This window comes from Kogia breviceps, chromosome 11 (assembly GCF_026419965.1).
Source record: "Kogia breviceps isolate mKogBre1 chromosome 11, mKogBre1 haplotype 1, whole genome shotgun sequence".
NCBI classification, from domain to species: domain Eukaryota; kingdom Metazoa; phylum Chordata; class Mammalia; order Artiodactyla; family Physeteridae; genus Kogia; species Kogia breviceps.
Genome location: NC_081320.1, coordinates 32,812,061 through 32,839,754, shown reverse-complemented (window position 1 = coordinate 32,839,754; position 27,694 = coordinate 32,812,061). Strand labels below are relative to the sequence as shown.

At 35.7% G+C, this 27,694-nt stretch overlaps 1 protein-coding gene across 1 annotated transcript; it reads left to right on the top strand.

Moving 5' to 3' along the window:
• Positions 1–306: 306 nt before the first annotated feature.
• LOC131765803 (polycomb protein SUZ12-like) lies at positions 307–26,793 on the top strand. The gene is given in 12 exon segments (XM_059079675.1): positions 307–393; positions 535–672; positions 809–1,160; positions 3,490–3,536; positions 3,621–3,685; positions 8,261–8,329; positions 15,727–15,776; positions 18,943–19,028; positions 20,812–21,043; positions 22,168–22,215; positions 22,218–22,260; positions 26,673–26,793. Coding segments are annotated over 12 exon segments (1,338 nt in total).
• Positions 26,794–27,694: the final 901 nt, after the last annotated feature.

Sequence of the window (27,694 nt, the reverse complement as noted above, 5' to 3'; positions counted from 1 at the left end):
GATCCTGGTGCCTCACCGCACCTACAGAAAATCCTTTTCCTCATTTGATAGGACATTCCTGCTCCCTAGAAATCGCTCCCTTTGGTGGAGCCCAGCGGTGTCCGAGAGCAGCAGCCGCAACCCCTTGGCTGCCCCCAGTCCTCTCCAGGGCTCGATGGGTGGGATTCGGCCAAGGGTGGCTTGAGTCACGTGGTGGCGAGGGGACAGGGGAAGAGATCCTCGCCCTGCGAGCCCCTCAGACCAGAAGCGACCCGACCAACACCAGGCAGGCCCCTTCCTGTGAAGTTAGAGACTCGATGATCCGGCATGGATCTCAGTTCATTTAATGAGCCCCTCGACCCCCCAGCACCCGCCCCGCCGTTCCTCAGAGGCCTGCCTCTCCTCAGGGGTCCTGTATCCCCCGGGGGTGGCGACTGACGACGCTCAGAAGGCGAGAAACGGCTCCCTAAGCCGCTCGCTGGGTCCCTCTCACCCCACAATGCACCGGGGCCAGCAGGAAGGCCGCTCCGACCCCTAATTTTCCCGCGAATTCAGTTCAAAGAGGCGGCAGGGCCCGCGGTCAGCAGCGCGCACGGGCCAACCAAGCTGCGCCTGCGCGAGAAGCGCCTCCGCGTGACTGACGGGGGAATGCGCGGGCCAACAGGCTGGGCATCAGAGCGCCGGGCGGGGGAAGTGAGCGGTCTCCCGAGCGGAGCGGGGCTCTCGGGAGGAGACACTTTTTTTTCCCTCCCTCCTTTCCCTCCTCTCCTCCTCCCTTCCCTCCCCCCCCCCTCACCTCTCTCGTCCTTCCCCCCTCGGTCCGCCGGAGCCTTCTGGGGCGAGCGGTTGGTATTGCCGGCGCTTACTCTCCGGGGCCGCCCGGCGGATAGCTGGTGTGGGGGAGGAGGCAGGAACCGCGAGGGCGCCTCAGGAGCACGGCGGTGGGGGAGGGGGCGGCTCGGGGCCCTGCGCGGGGTCCGGGGGAGGCGGCTTCGGGGGTTCAGTGGCGGCAGCGTCAGGCGGCAAATCCAGTGGTGGGGGCTGTGGAGGCGGCGGTAGTTACCTGGCCTCCTCCTCTTCCTCCGTGGCGGCAGCGGCGGGGGCCGCGGTGTTACCGGTGAAGAAGCCGAAAATGGAGCACGTCCAGGCTGACCACGAGCTTTTTCTCCAGGCCTTTGAGAGTGAGTGTGATGAAGGCTTTGAGGGCAGGAATCCCCACTCTTGCAGCGTTAGGGGCCCGGGACACTCGTGCTGGGACCCCCTTCCTCACCGGGAGTCGGTTTGATTCGGGAGTGGAGGGCGAAATTGAGGGGGCCATTCCGCCTTCCGGGGTTATGGCTCGAGGGGGCCCGAAGTCTAGGGCCTTTGAGGGAGGTGGATTAGGGGGTCCAGGTGAGGTTCGTGCCTCCCCGAAGATTTACACGCGAGCTGAGGCATGGTGCCCCGCGTTGAGAGCAGGCTGCTTTTTAGGTGGGGAGGTCACAGTTGGACTGTACAGTTGGATCTACCGTCAGATCCCAGGACTAGTTCTTGCTTTCTTTCATGCCTTCCATACTCTAGAAGTACAAGGCTGTCGGTTGTAGGTTTAGAGGAGCAAAATTAAGCCTGTGAAGAGAGGAGTGCAGTAAAATCGACCAAATTGTCATTAGTCTGAAATGCCTTCGCACTAACTTGGTGCATTAACATGGCACCGTTTGATGCTCTACACCTTTCACATCTTTCCACCAGTTTCATGGGTACGTAAACTGAGACAGGCAGTGTTTAAGCATCTTATTTCTCTCTAGACGATCTCGGAATTCTGTCCGTTTGTAGTTGTCTTCATTTCGGGACATTTTCTGATGTCAGTTTCTGTTTTTAAGGTCTGTTTCGAGGGCAGAGCTACGACTTAATTTGGGAAGGGGGCAAGGTGTCTGGAAAGAAGCAATAAAATATATAAGAAATGTCATGACTGTGAGTAATCTGAACTGTTCTTGAATGAATATTACATCCTGATGGTTTTCCTCTTTGCTTTTGTATGGATGTTGTAATTTGGATGACCTTTAATAGCTAGATATCTTACAGAGACTTGAAAAAACTCAGCTCTCTACCACTCAGTGTCTTTATTTACAATTTTTTTTTGTGGCATATGTTAAGGGCTTGGTATCAGCTGTTCTTGGAAAGATGTATTACGTTGTTTAATACCCTTCTTTCATTCTCTCTCATTAGTGCTTCATGAAATTCTAATTGGATTTTAATACAAGGAATTTCGGTTTTTATTGAAATTCGTATAGAACCTGCTTGAGAAAGATTCACATTATTCTAGCGTTTGCTCAATATACTTTAAGAAATCTGGAGAGGCTTTCAGTTGGAAATATGGTGGAGAACTAAAGCACAGTGATGACAGTAAACATACATGTTTGCAGCCTTTCTAAAACATCTCATCTCCTTTTAGTTTATTTGAAACTAAAACTAAACTAACTGAAGATTAAGTGGAAATTTAAAAAATTCTTTCCAAATGTAGTGAGAAGACAAATCCTGCAAGAAAGTTTTAGCTGTTTTGCTTTTTTGATGAGTGTACTTCAGAGAGATGAACTGTCATTAAGAGTTAGATATGGTCACAAAACAACTTGATTGTTCTCTAATATTGATCTTAGTTTCTGAGAAGTTTATATGCTTTGATGTATTTACTAATATAGTTATATTAGGTCATTTTTATACCGCTTTATTTAAAGAAACATAATACTAACAGGTCATTAATGTAACTGCTATTATGGTACTTGTATATAAAATATTTTCTATCTGTAACCTAAGTCCTTTATAACAGATTTTAACTAAGCAGCATTAAAAACACTGTGGGAATCTGGTACTTTAAAAATATGTGTTGAGGCAGTATTTAAATACTGAGGTAATATTTACACTGAGCAAAATAGAAACCTGAACTATAACTAGCAATATTCATCGAAAATTTTAGCTAATTTATGTCTTGGATTTCACTTTGATTATATCTGTATTAGGACATCTATCCAGGTAACGGTTTTATTCCATTTCGGCTTACTACTGTACAGACTTTTGAAAAGACCAGTTAAAAAGTGAACATTTTATTTTCTTATTTGGCTTCAATAAAGAGTTCCTTTACTGAATCCAACTCGTTCACTTTAGCTACTTTTTAGAAGGAGATGGGTTATAAATAGTTTTAATTAAATAAATTAAATGAATATAACTACTTCTTTTCAGTTCTTCATACAGCTAGTTTAAAAATAGCTACCTTAGAAATGCAAGGTTTAAGAACTAGATTGTAGAGAAACTTAAAGTAAATGTAGATGCATTTTGTGAATGTATGCTGTAGATTGAATGTCTTTTGATCTAATCGTGCTTACTTATTTTCTTGATGTAAATGTTCACTACATAGTTTCCATAATAGGTTATTGGTTTATATATTGGTTTATATAACATGGTCTGGGTTGGTATTTTCTTAACAATTTAAGTAATAAGTAAATTTAGATAACTTTGGATTTTGTTTCTGTTACCTAGAACCAACGCATTTCTATAGGTTTCTTCGAACGCGAAATCTTATAGCGGTAAGTAATCAACAAAATTTACTGATATTATTATTTTCCTAGAATTTCACCTATTTAATTTTAATATTTTAACTTTTTTTATAGCCAGTATTTTTGCATAGAACTCTTACTTACATGTCTCATCGAAACTCCAGAACAAACATCAAAAGGTACATGTTATGAATCTTATTTCAAGTTGTTCAAACCATGTTAAAATTTTGTTTTAAAGTATGATTTCTAATGAAAGATTAAATATGAAAACTGAGGTGAAAGAGTGAATTGGTTGCAAAGTGATTTTTAATAGTATCATTTTTGTAAATCCCAGTTGATTGCCAGTTTTTTCCTAACAAGTGATTTGGTAGTGGAGTAAATGAAGTGATTTTACTGACTAATGTTTTTTACTCTGTGCTAATAGTTATTTTCAAGTTTGGTAGAAGTTGAGGATTTAAGTATTTACTAAAGGGCTCATGGGAACTATCTTTGATACATAAATTTAACAGTTAATGTCTGAATATTTCTTATATGTTCTAACAATAAAGAATTCACTTCTATGAGGATAGGTTCAGAAAGTCTCATTTTATGTCTTTGGTGGTTGTCTTATTAAAAGGGAAATACTTTTGAAGTCAGTAGGAGGAATGTCTTTAAAAACTTCTTAATCTTAATCACCTAGTCTTAAAGTGGAATCTGAAGGTGTCAGAGAGCTTGTTTTTGCTATGTAACATTTAACCGTATATAATTATAGAATGGTAGTTTCTTGTTCTGCACCCATGACTATTTACTGAGCATATCAAGTGAACAACTTTACATTTTTAAAGGAGGGAACCTCTACTAAGCATTTGGTATTGTCATAGTTTTGACTTAGTAAAACCATTAAGCTTTTCAATAAACTTTGAAACTAAACTCCTTTGGAGACTCCTACTGGTTATTAAATAAGCACCGCTTTTTTTACAGCAAGACATAGTTTAGCTTTGTAGATATATCTAGATGTATTTTGAAGGATTGAAACGTTAAAACTATTTGTCTTCTGGTAATCTTTCTGAATCGAGAGAGAGAGAGAGAGAGAGAGAGAGAGAGAGAGAGAGAGAGAGCGAGTGAGCACGCATTGCATTTAAGGGGTGAAACCTGCCAGGTGCCTAAATAACTAGGAAGAAGGTGATGAATTAAGCAGCAGAATTATGTCAGCTCTTTACCTGTCTACTCTATGCCAGGAATCAGGAAAATTTTTCTCTAAAGGACTAGATAGTAAATATTTTAGCCTTTGTGGTCCAGGAAACGGAATTGAGGATATTAGGTAGTATGTAGGTACTTACACAGAAAGAGAAAACGAATATCAACATTTTTTTTTAATTGATGAAATTCAAAACATAATAATTGAGTGCAGTGTTTTCTTTTTTTTTCCTTTTCTTTCTTGGGGGGTGGGGGTTGCTGCACGGCTTTCGGGTTCTTAGTTCCCTGACCAGGGATTGAACCTCGGCCCTGGCAGTGAGAGAGCCAAGTCCTAACCACTGGAGCCAGGGAGTACAGTGTTTTATAATATGTGCCTACTAGTGAGAAATGTGGGATTCTTTTATTTTTGTGGGGTAGGGTGGGAGGGATAACATTTAGCTTAATTGGGATTTAGAGTTAGTATTCTCTGTTATCAAATCACTTGCAAATGTTTTATCTGTAAAAACCATTCTTAGCTCATGGGCTGTGCAGAAACAGACAACAGGCTGGATTTGACCAATGGTCCATAATTTGCAGACCCTTGATTTACTCTATAAAACTAGGTGAATTTGATTTAGTAGTAAACTTTTTCTTTAAGTATTTTTAATATGGAAGATCAGTTACCATCTAGAGGGCTTCCCTGGTGGTCCAGTGGTTAAGACCCTGTGCTTCCACTGCAGGGGGCACAGGTTCGATCCCTGGTCAGGGAACTCAGATCCTACATGCTGAGGTGTGGCCAAAAAAAATTGTTTTTTAAGTACTGCAGTTATCATCTAGAATGCTTCCTGATTTTAATTTTAAAATGATAAAGTGTTTTCAGAATAAATTTGAGTTTAATCCATAAGTGTATTAAAAATATACATCATGTTTGTTTATTAGACTATTTGACTGCCTCATTGTGGGATACATTTCTGTTGTCTGCTAATGAGTGGAGGCAATTTCAAAAGCATGGCAGTAGAAATGAACTTTCTTAATTTAGTACCCCTTAGGTAAAAAAATTTCCTTTGGGACAGTTTTGAAGCAGTTTGCCAGCCAAGAAACATACATTCCATTTAATTTACTTCCATGTAAAAATGCATTAGGAATCACTTAATTCTTTTGTTGTATGCCTGGCATATATAAGACAATAAGACTGATTTTTAACAAATTATACTACAACTTAATATCTTCAAATGAACGCTGTCCTTTTCAAAGTAAGTTGGTGAATTTGGAAGGTGATGAATTCAGCCCAGCGATTGTGGTCTTTGTTCCAAATGTTTTTGGAACAGCTTTTACAGAATTGCTTTTAGTACAATCCCTTTGCTCAGAATGTTTTTGGAACTCCTTTTGTACTGTTACACAACAACATCATATTCACTGTTGGAGTACACTTATCACTCCTTTTGAAGTTGTACAAGCAGGTGTAACATTAATCTGATATATTTGTTAAACTTGCCTTTTACTTTAGTTGCACTTCATAGAGGTATTCAGATTCTGTAGCCTGACACTACACTGGCACAGTGGAAATACTGGTGAGGACAACGGCGTCTTTTATTGAATCCATTTTAGTAGGTTTTATGTAAGCTGTTTCTGAATCCTCCCCCGAAAATGTCTTGAATTTTAAGAATATTCTCCTTTATGATGACCTTTTGATAACTATTTCCCTTGTTAAATCTGAGCTACAGTAGCAGTACCTTTCTAAAGAAACAGAAATACTTGGTGTTGGGAGGTGGGGCTGCTTTTGTATAGTTGCCTATACAGTTCATTTTGTTTTTCCTAAGGAATGCTGGGTTACCTGTATGATCTATTCAAATGGTTGTTAATATTCAGTTTTCCTATGTACAGCTGCATAAAGTTGGAAGAGGTGAACCTTGTGACCTACAGTCTTAACTTTTCTTCCTACAGACAGGGTTTCTTCTTAGTCATTACACAAAGATAAACATATTATTCTAAAAAGTTTTCAGTAACTTTACAACCCTCCTCAGTAGTACATTTCAGTATTTATACTGAAAAGTTCTTTGTAACTAGCCTAAAAGAATCCTACATTTTTCTTCTTTCTTCTCTCTTATCTATGGAGATTGAAAATGTATTGCCTGCCATCCTTCGTAAAGAACTCCTTACTGTGCTTTATTGGGGGAAACTTTAATATTGAGGTTTTCAGTAACTCTAAAGGTAAAGAGAGAAGCTTTTTTATAAAAAAGATCTTTTGTTAATGGAGGCTATTTATTCACCTGAAATATAGATCGTATCAATTCTGCTCTTCCTATCAGTGTTTTACTACAATATATTTACATTAACATTTCTCTACTGATAATTTTTATTATAGTAGTTGAGTACAATAGCTGTTTTTGAGGAATGAGCATATTAGTAATTTCTAATATCTGAATTCAAATTTTATAAGAATACATGAATCTTTCCAAGTTCTATATTTGAAGAAAATATATGAGTATAAATAGAAATATTTGTTTCCAATTAACATATATGGGTCTAATTTTTCAGCCTCTAGAAAATGTATATAGTAGAGCACCTTAAGAACTAAGATGAGGCTTGTTTTAGAATCCATTCATTCTTTTTTTTTTTTCCAGTATGCGGGCGTCACACTGTTGTGGCCTCTCCTGTTGCAGAGCGCAGGCTCCGGAAGCACAGGCTCAGTGGCCATGGCTCACGGGCCCAGCCGCTCCGCGGCATGTGGGATCTTCCCAGACTGGGACACGAACCCGTGTCTCCTGCATCGGCAGGCGGACTCTCAACCACTGTGCCACCAGGGAAGCCCTAGAATCCATTCATTCTTAAATTGCTTGCTAAGGGTGTGGTTATTCTTAATATAAGCTTCTATTTTATTGGAAATTACTTTTTTCTCTTAAAGTTGTTAAGTTAAAAGCTGATAATTTTGTTATGATTTGATGGGTATGTCCTTTAAACTTCAAATTTTTTTTGTGATGGTGACAACCATCTCTTTAAAATGACATACTTAACTTTAGCCATTGCTGCTAATCTTTGAGGATGTTTTACTAACTTCATATTTGTTTTATGGAATATCCATATTTGTCAGGTTACTTAATGGAAATACAAGTGTTTCAAAATATACATAATTTGCATTTGTTTGGCTCAGTCCAACAAATGCTTGAACACCTACCAAGTATAAGGCAATATGCCAAGCACTATGTGGCTTTCCTTGAAGAAAACAAATCTCTGCCCTTCAGGAGCTAATAATCTAGTAGAAATAAAATATTTATGCAAGTTTCACGTTTAGGAGACTAAATGTCAAAATAAATGTAAACCAAGTGACATAGGTGGGGAAAAAATCACTCTGGTTTGGGAATAATTACAAAAGGTTTCGTAGAAAAGTTAGCATTTGAGATGGGGCTTGAGGGCTTGTTTGCTGTATTACAACATAACACTGTCTCGATAGTATTCATTGTTATGGCTAACCATCCCATAATTTATCTTATTATAAATAAAATCAGATCTCCAACTTGCCTATTATAGTGACAGTAAAGTATAATCTGTTTGTTTTTCCCAGTTGAGAAGTGATTATTTTGTTTATCTGTCTCTTCCAGGAAAACATTTAAAGTTGATGATATGTTATCAAAAGTAGAGAAAATGAAAGGAGAGCAAAAATCTCATAGGTAAGATAACCTAAAAGTTTACATGAAGTGACATACTTGAGGAAAGAGGAAAAAGTACAGTGATCATTTTCCTAGTGATCACCTCAATATTGTAAGGAGTTAGAATGAACCTTAGATCCCACTTGGTCCAAACTCATACACAGATCAGGGATTACTTCTGTAGCATCCCTGGCAGAGAATCAGTTCTTAAGCCTCATCTTGAATATCTCTAATGCTGGGAACTCACTGTTTTCTAAGGCAGTTCTGTTCATTATTGTTTTTCTCTACTACCAATTTCTTGCATTCTGAATCAGAGTTTCTGTAACTTCTGTATTTAGTGTTAATCCTACTATCTCCTCTAAAGAATGATGGAGACTCATTTTTTATGGTATATGCTAGGTACTGTGCCAGCTGCTTCACAACATCACATGTCTTCTAAGTAATCATCTACAATTCTGAGAGAGGCTCTCTCTCTTTTTTTTCCCCATCTTGTCCTTGCTCTTATTTATAACTTTCAGGCAAAATATTCTTAACTTTAGTTTATATTTGAAATATGTTTATCACATGATAGTTTCAGAAACCTGGCCCTTTGGATGGAACCTTCTTATTGTCTGTTTTCACATGTGTTACCCAGAACTAATCCCTAAATGTTCTGACTAGCCTAATATCTGCCTAGGCTACACAGTATGCTTCCCTTCCTCGACAGTATGCTTCTATTTGTTCTTTCATATGAAAACTAAAGAAAGTTGAATATTATTCTAAAGAGAAACAGGGACTTGGGTGGTATTTGTTTATTCATTGACTACTTTTAGGAAGAATGTAGAACTAAAAATACTAGATTAAAAAAAATGGAATTGGGAAAATTGCCACATGGATTTTTCTTTTTCTCTTGAAGTTTTAAATCATATCTTGCCAGTTTAGATAGGATGTACACTGACTTAATGATGCTTCATTTATACTTTCTCATTTTTGTGACTAGTATAAGATGTCATTTTTCAATTGCTTTTATTTTAAGTTTGCCTTTTCAATTAGGTTATTTTACTGGAATTTTTTATTGCATTTTAAAATTTTTGTATCAGTATCTTGCAGTCTTGTAGGACTGAAGTGTAATTTATATTTCCATATCTAGGCAATCTTGATTTGTAAATAGACTTTGATAGTCCATTCCCAAATCTTTACCTAATCTGTTATTGCCCAAGGAATACCTTACAATACAGGTTTATAAGGACTGAGAATATTCCCAGCGCATGCACTCTCTATTCTTTGCTTGAATTTCTATTCCAGATCGTTGGCTGTTTACCTACCCTGGACAGAGCTTTTGGGATCCTCAGGGCCTTTTTAACTTATAAAGTATAAAGCTGTAGTCAGAACCTAATGTGACATCCTCACTTCTTTTCTTCTAAACACCTTAATAGTTTGCCCTCCAGGTCTTTCAGGGCTCATGTGAGAAGGAAGAATGAACCAAGAGGAAGAAAACTTGACCCTTTTCTTCATCTTCCCCATCAGGGTTCTACCTTCATCACTGCTAAACCTTACTACTATCTCATTGTGACCCTGGCTTTGATAAATATTACAGAACTTCCTTGATAGTGTGTGTTGTGAGGAAGATAGATTATACCGGTCAGTTCTCTCTGAATAATCACTCACCCAATAATTATATTTCTTTCGACCCAATGGGTTCAATAGCTAGGCCAGTACTATAACAGGGGTATTGTTAACCAACTCACAGAAACATCAGAGAGTTGCATAGAATTCCTGCTTGTAATTTTGAAAAGCAACTTTTTCACTCTTTAGGATCTAGCTGGGACCAGTGAGTTGGTCATTTCAACACCCAAGATCTTTTTTATTTCAAACAGACCTAACTGTTAGAGCTGACCATGCTTATTTAATACCCAGTGAGGCACTTTAGGCCCAGGAGGTACTGAGTTACTGTACTAGGTGCTTCAACCGCCCCCCTGGCCGCCATCTTTATGAATGTCTCATTGTTGCTCCCCGAGTCACTAAAATTAATTGAGAAGTTGCTTCATTTTAAGTTTACCCCTAAGGCCCTGTATTATTAAATTTCTTCAGTGTATTTCTCATCTCAAATTAGGCATAATTGGTTTAGTAGACCAATAGGTCTACTAAACTTATCACATAGGATTGTAAGAAGTTCTCTAGATACCAGTATATAATGCCAGCATTGTAAAACTTTACTTGTAAAATCTATGGGCAAATTCCCTGAGAGAACAAAATAAGCCTTTGTTGTTAATTCGTAGATGTTAAAATCTTAAATCACATACACAAAGGTATTTCCATGTGTATGTTTATTCTTTACCATCTCAAACATAGAGATCTTGTTCAGTTTAATTGGATCCTGGGTCTGTTCAGTAGCTACTGTCTGGATGTCTCCCACTGGAACTCATGTTCTTTTAGTACTTCCACAGTTTTAATGTCTCCACTCTCAAACCCAATGTATTTCATTCTCAGAGTTCCAGGAGAATATCAAGATACCCCAAATTACTGTAGTACTACAGCCCAAAGCTTAGAACAGTCAAATGCCTGACCTGTTTATGACAGTTGTAGTGACTTACAAAGAAACCCAAATTCCTGGCATTGTCTGTACAAAATAAAGTTGGTGTCCCAGGATCTCTCTTGTGTTTTATACTCTAGATCTATATTTGTCTTACTTGTCTCAGATAATGGCAGAAATTTATTAGGGGAAGGAGCTGATAGAAAAAAGAAACATGGGACATTTCATGGTTTTCACTTCTTTAAGGTAACCATTTGTGACAATAGACCAGAATTGCATTTGTAACCTTAAAACTCAACCATAACACCCACCAACTATGAAGATTGTTTCTTTTCTTGAACAGTGGCTTCTGAAAACTCCACAGCAATTAGCAAATTTTAGAAATTCATAGTGGTCAAACTACTTGACCAGGTTTTTCACATAGTCTAGTGACCAGACCTCTAGTCTCCAGGTTTTTCCTAATCTTTCTCCTTGCTCTTTTGGTGTGGTTATGTATATTTAAAATATCTTTATTTTCTTTTTAGAATTTCTGATGTAATGCCTTATATTCTGTCTTCTCCGTCTCTTGTTTCTGGCATGCCAGTATATTGTGGGTTTTGAGTTTATTTTGAGTTTTGACCAAGCGCCATGGTTTATTGGTATAAATCTCTGATCTTTCTGTAGTTTTCTGTTCTAGCAGGATCCCAGGGGGTCTCTTGGGCTATTAATCCTACCAGTTTTGGAATTCTCTAGTCATATCTCTTGTCTTCTAAGTGCATCTCCACTGACTGAAAGGTATCATGAAAAGATTTCCAAGTTGGAATTGCTTCCAGAAGTATTTCCTGTGGTCAGATTAGAAGCATTTCCACTTAATCATTTTCTGTTCCTGGTCTACTGTTAGTAGCTGGAGAAATCCCCTCCAAAGGTAACTGAACTAGAACATCTACTAGATATATTTTCAAACCTATGTTTTTAGTAGGTTGATAAGGTAAAGTACCTTTCATCACTTTTTGTTGTTGTTATTACAACCTAAACTTCTGAATTAGTGATCTTCCTTTTATCATCTTTTTGTACTGTAACAAAGTCTGGGATTTTTTTCTGGGATTCCCATTTCCTCAGTGTACCATGTCCCAGACCCTATCCTAAGTCCTAGGGGATATAATAATGAGCAAAACAGATGAAGACCTTGCCTGTATGGAACTTATTGGCATTTAGGAGAAAAAGACGTCATTCCAGAATAATGGGCTTGATGCAGTCACCAATTCCTCAGCTTTATAATACATCACAGCATGACATGTAACAGTGTAGATGCCAAATAGCTTATCATCACACTTGGGCTATTTTGAGGTGATACAGCCGTGACCCTAGAAATGAAGCCTTACACCTGCCACTATCAGATTAATGTGTACAAATTCAAGGCCCTAATCTTGGTTTCTTTCCTGCATAAAAATGTTGGTCCTCCTGTGGCATCTGGCTGTTCTTAAAATTTGAGTTTCCTACATGAATCTCATCGCAAAATGTTAGTCCCTTATGAATTTAAATGTACTCAACCTTATTCTGCAGACTTCTTTAGAATTGTCAGGTACTTGTGTTTAGACTCTTATCCCCAAATTTCACATTCCCCCTCTAGTTTCCTGTTGCCATATTGCTTGCTTCCTAAGATACAGATAGGGAACACATCAGGAAGAGGAACCAAATCCTTATCTGATATCTTATCTTGATCATCTAAGCTAGATCCTTTGCTGCCTAAAACTAAAGAGGCCTGACCTTGTTTGTTTCTTCCCTTCTCATTCCCCTCTTCTGATCCAGTTTAACCAATTAAGATGTGGACACAGTAGCAACAAGAGAGGGAAGAGGGTAAATCAGAAAGGGAAAGAAAACTGCCCTTTTTCCTTGGACTCAGCCATCAACTAGGCCTCATTGTTACATTTTATTCTAGGTCCATATCAAGAGTGTTTACTTTTAGGAGGGGAAGGAGGAGGGGAAATTGTGCATAGCAAATCACATTCCCAACTTTGTTTTTTAAGTTGGTTACTTGAAATTTGGAATTCCTTTTCTCAAAGAAATGTTGTAATGGTGGCTGAATGTCCTTGCCGTCTTTTTTTGTGTGTGTGCTTGCCATCTTATTTAACTTATAATGTAGCAATTAAAACTGTGTCTCAGACCATCCTTTGGTGACCTTTTTGTTTGTTTTTAATTTCCAGTCTTTTTTGGATGGATACTTTTGTAAATGTACTGATCACATACTTGGATGTTATGTCAATGTTAAATTTTTATGAAAGTGGTTAAAGTCTTATTCTCAACTTCTTTCCGTGTTGTGGAATGGTAACAGTATCCCGGATGACCTCAGTCTGCAGACCACGTTTTGAATAACACTAATTTAAAATATTTTCTGGGGTAGATCAATGCAAGGTATTTCTGTCATTTCACAGTTGGAACTTAGAATCGCATTCCCTATAAAAACAATGTAAATAATACTATAAGTACTACAGTATAATGGGTCCTGATCCCTGACCTTAGAAATCTTATTACTCTAGGGAGGACATCATTATCCTTTTGAAAATCATTTGTTGAGTGCCTTTCTGTAAGACACTGCTAGGTGCTAAGGACACTGATATGTCAAGAGAGAATGTGTGTGAAAAATTGTGACAAAAAAAGTGGTAAATACAGGTGCTTGTAAAGGAAATTAAGCTCTGGGATGTTTGGGGATGGGTCTTTGTAGAAGAGGGAGAGGGTATTTTGATGGATTGTTTAGTATTTTATCCAAGCCTCACAATCTTGAGAGAGGTTATCTCCTCATTTTATAGATATCAGGTCACAGCTAATAACTGGAGCCAGAATTCAAACTTGGATTTTGTCATCCTATTCTACTTTCCTATATATGGCTTTAGAGGTAAAAAGGAATGGGAACCATATTACAGACAGCGGTTAGACAAAAGATTTCACAGTTGGGGACCCATTAGAAAATTGGAGAAAGGAATGATTCATACAAAATCATTTTAAGAAAATTTACCTGGCCTTAGTAGGTAGGTTTAACTGAAGCAACTAAGAATAGGATAAACTGGTTGGGACTAATGGATTATCTTCTAGCAAGGAAACTGTAGAATATTTCTCTCTTTCAGTTTTGTTTTGGAGTTTCACCAATTCTGCATTGTTAGGTTACATTTATGGAACAGTTTTGATAGGAAAATGCTAATTATCTTTTAGTAAAATGGCACGTAGATTTCATAGATGGTAGATATACTTTTTAAAAATCAACTTTGGGTATAATTAATATTCAATAAAATACACTCACCCTAAGTATATAGTTTGAGTTTTGCCAAATGTATGCATTCGCACAAGCATAACCACAGTGAAGATATAGAACATTTTCATTACCTTGAAAAAGTCCTTTGAGCTCCTTTACAGTTGATCCCCTTAATGTACTTTTTTTTGAGGTATAAATGATATGCAGTCCAGTTCACTCTTTGGTGTATAGTTCTGATGCATTCAGTCAGGTAACAACCACTACAATTAAGATAAACCCTACAGATTCCCTCATGCCCCGTTTATAGTCAACTCTCCACTTCCTCTGTGTTTTTGAAATGTATCTGATACGTGTTAGAAAGTAAGATACATGAATTAACTGTTTTCAAGAATCCCATTTTAGTTTCTTGATACTTAAGTTATAGTTGCTGTTCTTAGTTTTTCTTTTCTATGTTTATGCTTTCTAACTCTGCTTGGACCCTTACACTTCTACTCTACCATAGTCATTTTGTTCTCTACTGATATCCTAGCATACTTTTCTTAGTACTGTTCTAGAAGTGCCCTTCAGGACCCCCACCTTGTAGTTTTTTTAAGCATACGCTTTCATGGATTACCTCACTAAGAAAATAGAGGTATCCTCACATCTTCTGGTGAAATATCTCACTTACCTCCTGTTTCTCTAAGAAGAAGAGTCCTGGGCAAAGTTACAGAGCTAACCTCTTTATAACATGTCCTCATTTCCAGTCATTACCTGTTCCTTAACACTCACTTGTCTCAAAGTCTTTACATAACTCTTCCCCTCTGATTATAAGGATGCGTAGTAGATTGTCACCATCATTTAAAAAAAAACACAAAAACATACCCTTTATTGATCCTTATTGCCCTTTTACTGCTATTTACTTTGATTCTTTAGTAAGTTTCTTGAGTAAAAGTACTGCTTCCCTTTTCCCAACATCTGTTCTGGAAAGTTATGAATGGTTCCTGATCACGAGATAGATTGCTCTTTTTCCAGTTGAAAGGTACTATAAAAGCCTGTTGATGTTTTTGTTTATTCTATCCCAACTTACTAGTTTTTCCACTGGTAGTAAATATTTTTCAAAACAAAAGGATCATTATAGTTTATGCTTCCTTTTCATTGCTTCTAAAACTAAAAGTGAAAATGACAAGTTGAAACAGTAAATTACAAATCTATAGCAGATTTGTGATTGTAATATTTCATCCCTAATTGAAGTAGAAAGTGATGGTTCTGCATCATTTGTTAGGAGGTTGAAATTTCGTAGCTTGAAAATACTCAAAAACTTTTGCCTGGATTCAGCTACCGTTTTGACGGGTGGGAAGGGAAACCTGTCCCCATTTTATAGGTAGAACACTGAAGCACAGTAAATTATCTTGCCTCTTATTTGGTGGTTTATTTTTTTCTGCCTTGCTTCTTTGGTGTTTTTGTTTTTATTTGTGTGTGTGTGTGTGTGTGTGTGTGTGTTTAATGTGTATAGACACACTGTATTGGATGTCATCCTTAACAGGGAGAGCATGGAGTCATGGGCTTGAACAGAGTTAAGAATTAGGCAGCCAAATATTTATATATTAGCTGAAGTAGCTTTGATTTCAGTGTTATATTTTAAAGTTTAGGTTATTTTTATTATAGAATATTAAAGTGATAAAATTTTTTTGTTCTGTTTAGCTTGTCAACTCATCTGCAGCTTACATTTACTGGTTTCTTCCACAAAAATGGTATGTACTTAAACATATTGGCATTCTAACAACAAAACACCTTTGTGACTGAAAAAAATTGCGTGTAAATTCAGAAAATTATATTTAATGGAAAAGATGTTGATGTTGATAATTTAATTTCTCTTTAGTGGATTTCTCCAACAGTTTCAATTATTGCTTTATTTGGTCAATGGTGGGATATGGAGGAGGTAACTTGCAACTCATTAAACTTTAAAAGTAGTAGTTCTTAAATTTTAGTGTGTGTAGAAGCATTTTGACAGTTTGTTTGAAATACATATACCTGGACCCTACAGGGACTCAGATCTAGCAGGGTTTTGGTGGAGCTTAGGAGTCTGCATTGTAATAAAGCACCAAGGTAATTCAGAAGTAGGTTGTCTGAGGAACAAGTTTTAAGAAACTCTGGCATTAAAAAAAATGTGTCAATATATATGTGTGTAACTGAGTCACTTTGCTGTGCAGCAGAAGTGGGCACAACGTTGTAAATCGACTACACTTCAATAAAAATAAATAAATAAGAAACTCTGCCTTAAAAGTTTTTAAAAAATTGTAGGTAGACTTTATACATAAGGTTGTGTTCATCGCCTTGTTTTCTTATTGCTGTCTTGCTGTCTATTTAAGTTTTAAGTAGATTTTTAAATTATTAAAATAATCAGTGCTGTGTGGGATCATTCTTGAAGGTAAATGTTAGCTTCATCTGGCTCATATCTAAATAGATGAAATCCCAGCTCTTACCGCTCAACCGTACCTTTTAGGGCTCTAAGTATCACAGTTTTAAAAATGCTGTGTAACATTATCTTACCCAACTGAGAGCCATCATCTTTCCAAAGATTGTAAGTAGAAAATAATGGGAAGGACTTGTAATGAAATTCAATTTCTTAGATTTTTGTCATTTTTTTATTTCCAACGTTTTTCAAACTTTAAATTATAAAGACTAATGATGAGAATTGTAATTAATTGCCTTAGAACCTGGAATAGGTGAAGAGTCTCCTGAGTAGAGCCCTTTCTGCATAAACATTTTGAGTATTTTTAATACAATAATAAAACAACTGAAACAACCACTGCTACCAATGGGATATATCAATGTGTTAGATATTATATAAAGAAAATTATATAGTCGTAAATGTTACTTCATTAAAAGAGGTGAAAGCATACTGGGTAAAGTTTCCGTTGGTTTCAGAATGAATAAAATGCCTCTAGGCTTGTCCATCTTAAATTTGTGTGTGTATCCTTTAATAATCAGGTAATGGAATAAAACCTTTATAAGAAACAGGTCAAGTTGGTCATCCTTGGTATTGTTTAGTAAGAAACAAAGTTTAATAATAAGCAGAATGGTTATATTAGAACAGTTTGATAACTAGTCAGGTTTTTAATGTAAGAAATTTGAAGTCTGGTCATATCTGTATTAGCAGCTAATGTAACTTTACTTATAGTTTTGCCTTACATCTGGTCTATTTAAGTAACCTCAGTAGCATTTTCATGTTTTTTTCCTCCTAAATCATTTATAATCATCTTGTAGAGATCATATTTCTAATCACTCATCATACTTTGTCTTCTGTGATACTTAAAAAGTACATGAACTCTAATACTTTAGAAGCTTATAATTTGAATTTTATAGGTTTGTTTGCCCTTTGTTCTCAGGGACTTCTATAAAACATATAAATTATTCATCACTGAAATCATTGATGGATATTAATCGAATAATATTTACTAATTAATATTATTTAATTAATCGTAATTGAATTTACTTGAATTAGTTAGTTGAAATTAACTGGAACATGGTACGATAAACTTCTTTCCCATCTACATGGCAAAAAAGTTCAAAAATTGCACAAATTCACTTAAACTTTATTTTCTTGATATTACTGAAGTAAATGAGAAAGTAAACTCTGTTGATACTTCTATTTCCAGAAAATAATTTCCCATTGTAACTTTGAAATGAGTGGAAGTTGGAAAGAAGCAGATATATTGCCTCCTTTGTCTATTCAAGGTATATTTGTAGTTTTTTTTAAAGAAATAATATTTTTAAGAAATCAGGTTAGAAAAGCAACATCACAATCCCTAAAATATGATTATTTTTTCTTTTGTTTTTAAATGAAGACTTTTGTTTAGCAATTACTACTTGAGACTGCTTAGAATGAATACACGAAGATTATTAGGGTACTATTTTCATGGTGAGTATTGTTCAGAGAGTATTTTTGGTACTGCATTTTAGATATTCAGTTATTTTTTGGTATATTAAATTATCTTTATCCTGGCTGCAACTTTCAAGAGACTGATTGAAATGTATTTTATGTATATACCCTGAGTAAGAAGAATGTTTTCAAGTAGAAAGAAGTATTGTCCAAAATCTCAGAACAAAAATTATTTTATTTCTGTATATGTTTATAGATTTTTCTGTAATATATAGAGAACTATATAGAAGTGTACATAGTAGTTCAATATATTAGGAACTTAATGATGAATGAATGATTAAATATTAAAGTTTTTTGGACTATTAATGCCTTTGGGATTAAAGACAAGCTGTAGGGAAGTATTCTGGAACCTTAATTTGCAGAAACCTTTGTTAGAGTTCATTGATATAGAGAATATAGACTATTACTTTAAAATTAAATTTCCTAAACATTATAAACCAAGAGATTTCCCTAGGTAGTAAATAATATCTTAATTTTTGCTATCCCATTTAGGCATGTAAGTTTTATGTTTAATATTTTTTGAAAACTTTTTTTAATCCCTTTGGTTATAAGTTTCGATCAAATCAAAGAGCCTTTTAAGTTTAAATATCTGAGCATTCAAAATGAAATGAAATATGTAAAAATAGTAACCAGTTCAATTTAAATGTATCTTAAACTAAATAATTTTTCTGATAGATTTTAGAAGAAGGAAAAAAAAATTAATGTTTATTTTGTGTGTTACCTCGCCTGAACTATTTCATTTGTGCTTTCTACTAAGAAGCCTTAACTGTATTTGTCAAATTTGAAACTGATTTTGGGAAACAGGAATGAGTAAACTTCTGAGAAGACTTCACTATAGGAAGTCTTTTTTGTAAATTCTCAGACTTCTTAGGAAAATGAATACTATTTTTTAAAAAATAGATTTTAATCATTTCTCGGCCTTTTGGCTAAGATCAAGTGTAAAATAGATTTTAAAGTATTGATTTTCTATTTAGATAAGCCATCACAAAATTCAGAAAATGAACAAAATTCTGTTACCCTGGAAGTCCTGCTTGTGAAAGTTTGCCACAAAAAAGGAAAGGTAATGTATAGGATGCTACTGGTAGATGAAATGGAATAATTTTTTTCATTGAATATGTTTATGCATATATATTGTTTATGCATATAAACCTTAAAAGCTTTTAAATATGTTGATGGCTGAATTGTAAAACTGATAAGCTCTTTTGCCAACCTCCCATATCTTCATGTTTTTTTCTAATCTGGCTATAGGTATCTGCATAGAACCTTCTGTTACAGGAGTATGACAGTGAAGGGAAGAAGCTATCTTTTAGCATCTTAGGACATAAATTCAGTTGCTTCCTGCCACTTCAGCCTCTTAGCTTATTTTTTGTAGCTATTTGTACACATTAATGTTTTAAATAAGGTCTAAGAGAGAGTTTTTCCCAAAAGGATTATATTGTAACACTACTCTCAGGCAAAGAAATTTCTGTTTCTAGCATTATCAGCCATTAACTTATAAATATATTGCTTCAAGTTTTTATTTATAAGATGAAATCATTTCACCATCGAAACAAGTATTATGGTGGTTAAATTTCCTGGGCAACCCACCAAAGCCAACAGAGATACTTTTAGTAGCCTTAAGTCCTTGGGTATTTTAAGAATGGGAGGGAATTAATTCCCTGGCGGTCCAGTGGTTAGGACTTTATGCTCTCACTGCAGGGGGCCTGGGCTCCATCCCTCATCGGGGAAGTAAAAGCCCACAAGCCATGTGGTGAAACCAAAAAAACGAGGAATGACCTGTATAGAGGTTCTGATTGCTCATGCTCTTCCAAAATCAATCACAGTAAGGTGATATGGTGAAAACTGTGCTAGAGCATTGGTATGGAATAGACCAAGGTGATGGGAGACAGCAGTGTAAGTACATATTAAAAACTCTATAAAGTTAGCTAGTAATACTCCACGCTCTCACCCAACACCCATACACAACAAGTAGTGATGTGAAAATTCAAGATAATATTATTATTTAGACAAAAAAAATGTGCCTGTAACTATAGTATGATCCTTTTTGTGTTTAAAAAAAAGTAATAGGCATACATATTTTCTTCAGAGGATAAATACAACCAATTGCTAATATTAGTCTTCTCTGGAGTATAAGACCTGGGGAGGGGGGTGGAGGCGACTTTTATTTTTCTCATTTTATATTCTTGTAGAGCAGAATTTTAAGACCATAAGCATGTATTCTGTTTGTTTTTAAAAAGAAGTTACCTAAAATATGTACTATATTTTCTTGTTAAAAAGGTCTTCTGCATCTTGCAATTTTTCAACTTTGCTCTTTCGGCATAACTAATTATATAATTACAGAACATTACTCATAAGATGATTAATGTTACTTCTTATAAACAATTATTTAAATATATGGATTTACTATTTCTCAGTGTTTTTGACAGTGGGGTTATTGTAATAATCTTTTTTCATTTCTAATAGTCCTATCAGTCATTTTGTTAAAATAGAATATTTAAGGGGAAAAGATTAATTTACATGAGTTGTAATATTTTAAGCATGGTTTTAGTTCTATATTTCTAACTTAAAACTTTCCGATGACCATCAGCTAAATATTAGATATACTATTATATCATTGTTTTCATTGTATTGAGGATATCCTCAATTGGGCTAATATTTGAAAGATAGTTGATCCAAATTTTCTTTTTGCTTCATCACAATTTTCAGATGTATGGTTAGAATTTTAGCATGCCATTTGGAAATCACGGCCTATACCATATTTCCTATAGCTGTGATTAGAGGTTTTATTGTAATTCTTACAATTGCATATGCATAAATAAATATAATAATCTTTGCCTTTGCAGGATGTACGTTGTCCAATAAGACAAGTTCCTACAGGTAAAAAGCAGGTGCCTTTGAATCCTGACCTCAATCAAACAAAACCTGGAAATTTCCCGTCCCTTGCAGTTTCCAGTAATGAATTTGAACCTAGTAACAGCCATATGGTGAAGTCTTACTCATTGCTATTTAGAGTGACTTGTCCAGGAAGAAGAGAGTTTAATGGAATGATTAATGGAGAAACCAATGAAAATATTGGTAATTTTTATTTTAATAATTTTACTAGATTTTGTTGTTGGAGATTAAGGTGATCAGTGAAAATGATTGAACTAATCCATCTTCATAGTATTCGTAATTGTGTACAGAATATTTCTTTTTTTAGTTATTTTCATAATTATTTAGAGGGAAAAGTGGTACAGAACTAGAAATAAATGCATGTGTTCTAATAGCATGGCCTTTATTTATTTGCAAATCTCTTATAGTCTAATGAGATACTTAATTTTATGGTACATTGGCCTTGCTCTTAGACTTTTGGCTATTATGTTGTACTAGGTATTTAATCTGTAAAATTCTCATTGTTGTATGATGAAACATTTCATGCAGCAAAATGAAAATACACACACATATATATATATATATATATATGTATATATAAAACACTGGATGGAAAAGACTGGTGTTTAAATTAGTCTCTCAGCAAACAATGAATTCATTCCCCCCTCAACATTTTATTGTGAAAAATTTCATACATATGGAACAGACAAAAGAATTTGGTAGTGAGCACCTATCTACCCACCACTTAGAGTCTACAGTTAACATACATCTATCCTTGTATCCTCCCAACAGTTCTGAATCCACCTTTGAGGTAATCATTCAAACAACATATAGGTGTTGGGAACACAGAGATGATTAAAAAGTCCAGTCCCATCTTCCAAAGGCTCATAACCTAGAGTATGGAGATAAACATAAAATATAATTGCAGCTAAATGATATGTGGTATAATAGAGGTATTTGTGAAGTTCAGGGGAGAAGCAGCTTGGAAGAAATAATCTTTGAGTCTTGAAGTATCCTTTGAAGTTCCTGGAAAGTAACCATGAATGAGGAGGGTTTTTTCTCCTTGCCTAGCAATAAAGATCATTCTGAACAGAAAATAACATTTGCAAAAATGTGGAGTTAATAGTGTCAATGAATATCAGGAAGTAAGGACATACACATAAGGTTGAGACATAAAGTTGAAGAGTGTTTGGATATTATTATATTGCAACTTAAGTTTATTTGTACCTCATTTGGGATAAATGTAGTATGTTATGTGAAGGGACTATATATCATAAATCTGTTTTTGCTTGAATATTTGATTCATGAGAAATGTTTGTCAAATTCAGATGTCAATGAAGAACTTGCAGCTAGAAGAAAACGAAATCGTGAAGATGGGGAAAAACATTTGTTGCACAAATGACAGTATTTGATAAAAACAGGTAATGTTGATGGACAAGCAAGGCTCCCATGTTTTAGAAATGTTTTTATTTTGAAGCAGAATATAGTGATGATACTGTTTCTTTGCCTTTGTTTCTCTTTATTCTTATGGATGAAAAAACAAATTTGCAAATACTGAACTTTTGTCTTTATCACCTAGAAAGCAATAAACGCAGACGAGGAACTATTTGAATGGCTCAGTTAAGATTGTTCATTCAGCCAGTATTTTCTGAGTGTGTCCTCTTTGTCAGACACTGTTTTAGGCAGTGAGAAGGCAACAAAACCCCTGCCCTCATGAGCTTAACTTCTAGTGGAGGAAATAGACACCACCCCCCAAAATTGTATCAACTAATGTCACTTAGTGGGAATGCTGTGAAGAAAAATAAAGAGAATAAATGGTGGTTTTGTAGAGAAAGCCTCTGAGGAAAGGTCATATTTGAGCAGAGACCTGAATAAAGTGGGCCCCATTCAAATCTTGAGATTATGTATTTACTAGAGTTAAGGAAGAAAAGTGTGTGAAATCATCGTTTGGCTCTGTGTGCATTTGGCACAGGGTAGCAAGGAGCACTTGGATTTATAATCATCTCTGCAGTTTTCAGTTGGGAATGAAGCATCTTAGTGCCAGTAAAAGAACCTCTGGGAAGCAAATACAGTATTCTTTTTTGATAGGGTTGAAGGGTGAAACTTATAATATGTCATGATTTCTTGTCCTAGGCTGCTCACTGGTAGTTAACACAGTCCACCATCAGGTATAGGAGAAAGAGCCAAGAAAAGCAATGAGTGTGTTTCTCCTGCTCTTTAAAAAGTAACTTGTTGCTTTAATGTAATCCACTTATTAGCCACTAGGATAAAGACAGGTTATAGGGCTTTTAATGGGAAAGCAAAGGTGATTAGGAATAATGCCATGGATTTTGCTACCATATTGTCTTAGAATATATCACTTAATGTCGCTTAATGTTACCAGCAGAAACCAATATAGTGTTTTTTTAAAGTCAGAAATTTGAATGTAGATCAAAAATTTAAATGGAGAACAACAGAAACATATATGCTAAGAGATAGGGGTTGTGTCTGTGGGAGAAGCAATTAGGCTGTTGTTGCACACTGGGCTTCATCAGTGTTGGTAAATGTTCTATATATTTTAGGCAGCGTGAGGGTAAGGGTACATTCTTTTAAGAATTCTTTCTACCTTCCTTGTATTAACATATTCCTTGTACGTTAAAACAAAGAAACTGCTTTTTAAAAAAGTACCAAGAGGAAATCATGGGAGAATTTTCCCCAAACTTCTTTTGAAAATTTCCAAACCTATAAACATGTTGAAAGAACAATGCAAGTAGTAATACCCGTGTACCCTTCACCTAGATTCATCAGTTGTTAACATTTTACCACATTTGCTTTATTTGTGAGTGTATTTTTGTGACAAACCATTTGAGGGTTAGATCATGACGCTGGATTTCATTCCTTATTCATAAACACTTCATTCAGCGTGTATCTCCTAAGAGCAGGGACATTTCCCTCCATAACCACAGTACGCCTATCATATTCAGGAAATTTAACATGATACCAAAAATACAGTACTCTCTCCCCAGTTTCCTGGATAATGTCCTTTTCTGTTCCCTACTCACCCCAGTTAAGGATTGCGATCTGTCAGTTGCCATATCTTTTCAGTCTCCTTCAATTTGGAACCATTTTCCAGCCTTTTTTTTTTGCCTTTTGTAACAACACTTTAAATACAGGCGTGTAGTTTTGCAGAATGTTTTTCAGTTTGGACTTTTGTGATTGTTTCTTTATGTTTAGATTCAGGTTAAACATTTTGGGCAGGAACACTCATTGGTGATGTGTTCTTTGTGGACGTCACAGACACAGCTGATATTAGGTTTGATCGCTTGGCTAAAGTGGTGTTTACCATATTTCTCCATTGTAATGGTCCCTTTTCACTTTAATTAATTAATATGCAACCTCTGTAATAATACATGAAACTGGATAAATATCCTTTTTCTCCCAACAGTTATTTTTTAACGCAATAGTTTAGCATCCATTGATGATTCTTACTTGAATAAATTATTCTATGGCGGTGGCCACATGGTAACTTTCTATCAGTTCTTCCATGTTTGGTTTGTTGGCATTTTTCTGTGAAGAAGAACGTTCCTTTTCTCAACCTTTTTTTAAATCAGTATGGATTAACGAATTCCACTTTTATTCAGTCTGTTTTAATCTATTGATGTTGCTATATTAATGCTCAAATTGTCCCAAATTTGGTGAGGAGGAGCCCCTCCAAGCAGGCTCCTAAGTCCCTTTGACTTGTTTTTATTTATTTATTTTCTTGTTTTCTGCAATATTCTTCTAGATATTCCAGGCTTTACATTCTCCTTTTCCTACCTCTGCTCTGGAATTGGCTGTTTCTTCAAAGGGTCATAGTTCTTTTCAGTAGAGGAGAAGTATTTGCCAACCAAGATCTGAGGAGTTAGATGTTTTAAAAATTCTTTTTATAATCTCTTGAGAAGCTAAAGTCTCCTTAAAGAATGACTAAAATTCAAAAGCCATATTGAAAGAGTATGAAATATGGAGTGAAATAAAAAAAAACCTTCTTCTGAAAACAAAAACACCATCATAAGCCAAGTCAAAATAAAGATAACAAGTCAGGAGAAGATTAATTTCAACTCATAATGTATAGATAGATGCCTCATTCCTTTAATATAAAAAGATTATACTAAGTAAAAAGAAAAACACCACAGGCCAGTAGAAGAATGAGGAAGGGATATCGTGAAAATGTTTACAAGAAAAGAGAATATATATGGATTTTAAACAACTAAAAGGTAAAACATCTGAATATAAAAGTACACTGAGATGTCATTTTTTCACTTAGCAGTTTGACAGATATCAAAAAACTTGATAAAGCACTGTTGATGAGGCTGTGGGGGAAAAGGCCCTCTTCATAGACTACAGGTAGGAGAGTACATTGGATTGTAGCTATCACATGTTCAGCCATAAAATAGAATATTATGTAGCCATGTAAACATGCAGGAGGAAAAAGTCCTTTCCATTTTAGAAGTATACTAATGTATTACCTATTCAAATTAGTAAATAAAATTATCTTCTAAATTATTAAGTTGAACAGCCTTGTTGATAAATTATTGAAGTAGAATAAATTCAGTAGCACAGCATAAAGACAAGAATTCTTTTTTTCTTTTTTCTTTTTTTTTTGCGGTACGCGGGCCTCTCACTGTTGTGGCCTCTCCCGTTGCGGAGCACAGGCTCCGGACGCGCAGGCTCAGCAGCCATGGCTCACGGGCCCAGCCGCTCTGGCGGCATGTGGGATCTTCCCAGAGCAGGGCACAAACCCGTGTCCCCTGCATCGGCAGGCGGACTCTCAACCACTGCGCCACCAGGGAAGCCCAAGACAAGAATTCTTAAGGCTCAAAATCATGCGGTGTTAAGAGCCAGACTTTGGAGACAGATTGCCTAGATTCTGTTGCTAGCTCTGGCTACTTACTGTGTCATCTTAAGGCAAGTTATTTAACCCTCTCTATGCCTCAGTTTCTTCTGAACAATGGAGTAATAACATCTACTTCATAGAGGTGTTGGGAAGATTAAATGAACTCTGTAAAGTCTTTAAAATAGTGCCTGGCACATAGTAAGCACTCAATAAATGTCAGCTAATACCACCTAACAGAATTTCTCTAAGACTGATGAAGAGATGCCAGATTCTTGATATACAATTAATTATTGAGTATGGTTGAAGAATGGTATTTAGGTTAGTAGTGTTTAATTGTATGGAGAAAATAACATAAACTATGTATACACACACAGATATGTACACACACATTAAAAGTATACTGTGAGTATGGGTAGAATTTCATCGATTCTTTGATTCAACCAGTATTCCATTTATTCATTCACCTATGAAATGTTTATTGAGCACCTGTATGTGCCAGGTGCCCCCCAGGATCTTACAGTTAATTAGTTTACTGGTCAAGTATAAAAGTCAAGAATTCTAGTTCAAGTACTTACAGTAGTTAAAGATAACAGAGACCTAATTCTTAGCTGTTCCCTAAAGCAAGTATTATAACACCGTTGTTACCTTGTTTTTAAAAGTATAAAGCCTGCGCACATGCTTTATACTTAACATTTAAAACTTAGCAAGTTTTAAGACCTTAGGCCTATTATACTTTAAATGTTTAAAGTTATATCTGAGTAGCTACAGTAATGAAATAATTCTCTAGTAATAATTATCAGTACAAATCATTAAAATTTCTTTTGTCAGGAATGGAGTGTAGGTATATCTTTAAGTCTTGTTGGGCATGTAAGCTAGTTTATAAATTTAATAAGTGCTTTTTAGTATAAATCTAAAGATGTAGAATTTGTGTACTTACAATAATAGTCAGGTTACTTTAAAGTGTATGTGTTTGTCTAACAGGCGCTTACAGCTTTTAGATGGGGAATATGAAGTAGCCATGCAGGAAATGGAAGAATGTCCAAGAAGCAAGAAAAGAGCAACATGGGAGACTATTTATGATGGGGAGGTATGGACTACTTAGAAGACTGAGCATGTTATAGTTATGAACTCCCATTTTTTATTGATGTTTTCTTCCCCAAATGCAAATTCACATTGGAAGGAATTCAGGTTGGAAGGAAGAAGTCCTTTCTTTTATACTTTGAAAAACACAAGTCAAAATTATCTAGTTCAGAGTATTTAATGGAAGGCATCATCCTTGGACCCAGGTTGCCAGCTTCAAATCTCCACTCCTAGCTATGTGGCATCTGGCAAATTACTTAATCCCCTGTGTGTCTCGGTGTTCTCATTTGTGAAACAAGGCATAGAATTGATGAATTAAATGAAATAATTAAAGATGCTTAGCACCGTGCCTGGCATAAAATAAGTGCTCAGTAAATGTTAACTGATATTTTCAATTCCATTCATAGTAACAGCAGGTAACATATGACTAATTTATCAAGAAATCTTCAAATCTTAGATGAAGCAGGCTTAAAATAAGTCTTCTAAGAGACTTAAAAAATAAATAGGCATACATACATTTCTTGGATAGGCAGACTCATCAGAATACTAATGTCATTTATTTCTAAATATATTAGATCAGTGTACCAGCACAAGCAAAATCCTGATTTTTTTAAGCCTTAAATTAGTCTCAAGTTAACCTAGAACAATATGTAATAATACTAAGGAAAATTATGGAAAAGTTTTTTGAGAACCTTTACTTACCAGATAACAGAACATAGTATAAAGTTAAAAGAACTTAAATTTATGGTAAAATCTTAGCAATAGATAAGCCCATCACTGAAGCGTAGTCTTGAAATAGACCTGTATATTTTGAATTTAATCTATGATAAAATTGGTGTTAGATCTGTGTGGGAAAGATAAACTGTTCATTATCCATGTGACAGAATTGGTCTCTAGCCATCTGGAAATAAACTTAGACCTAA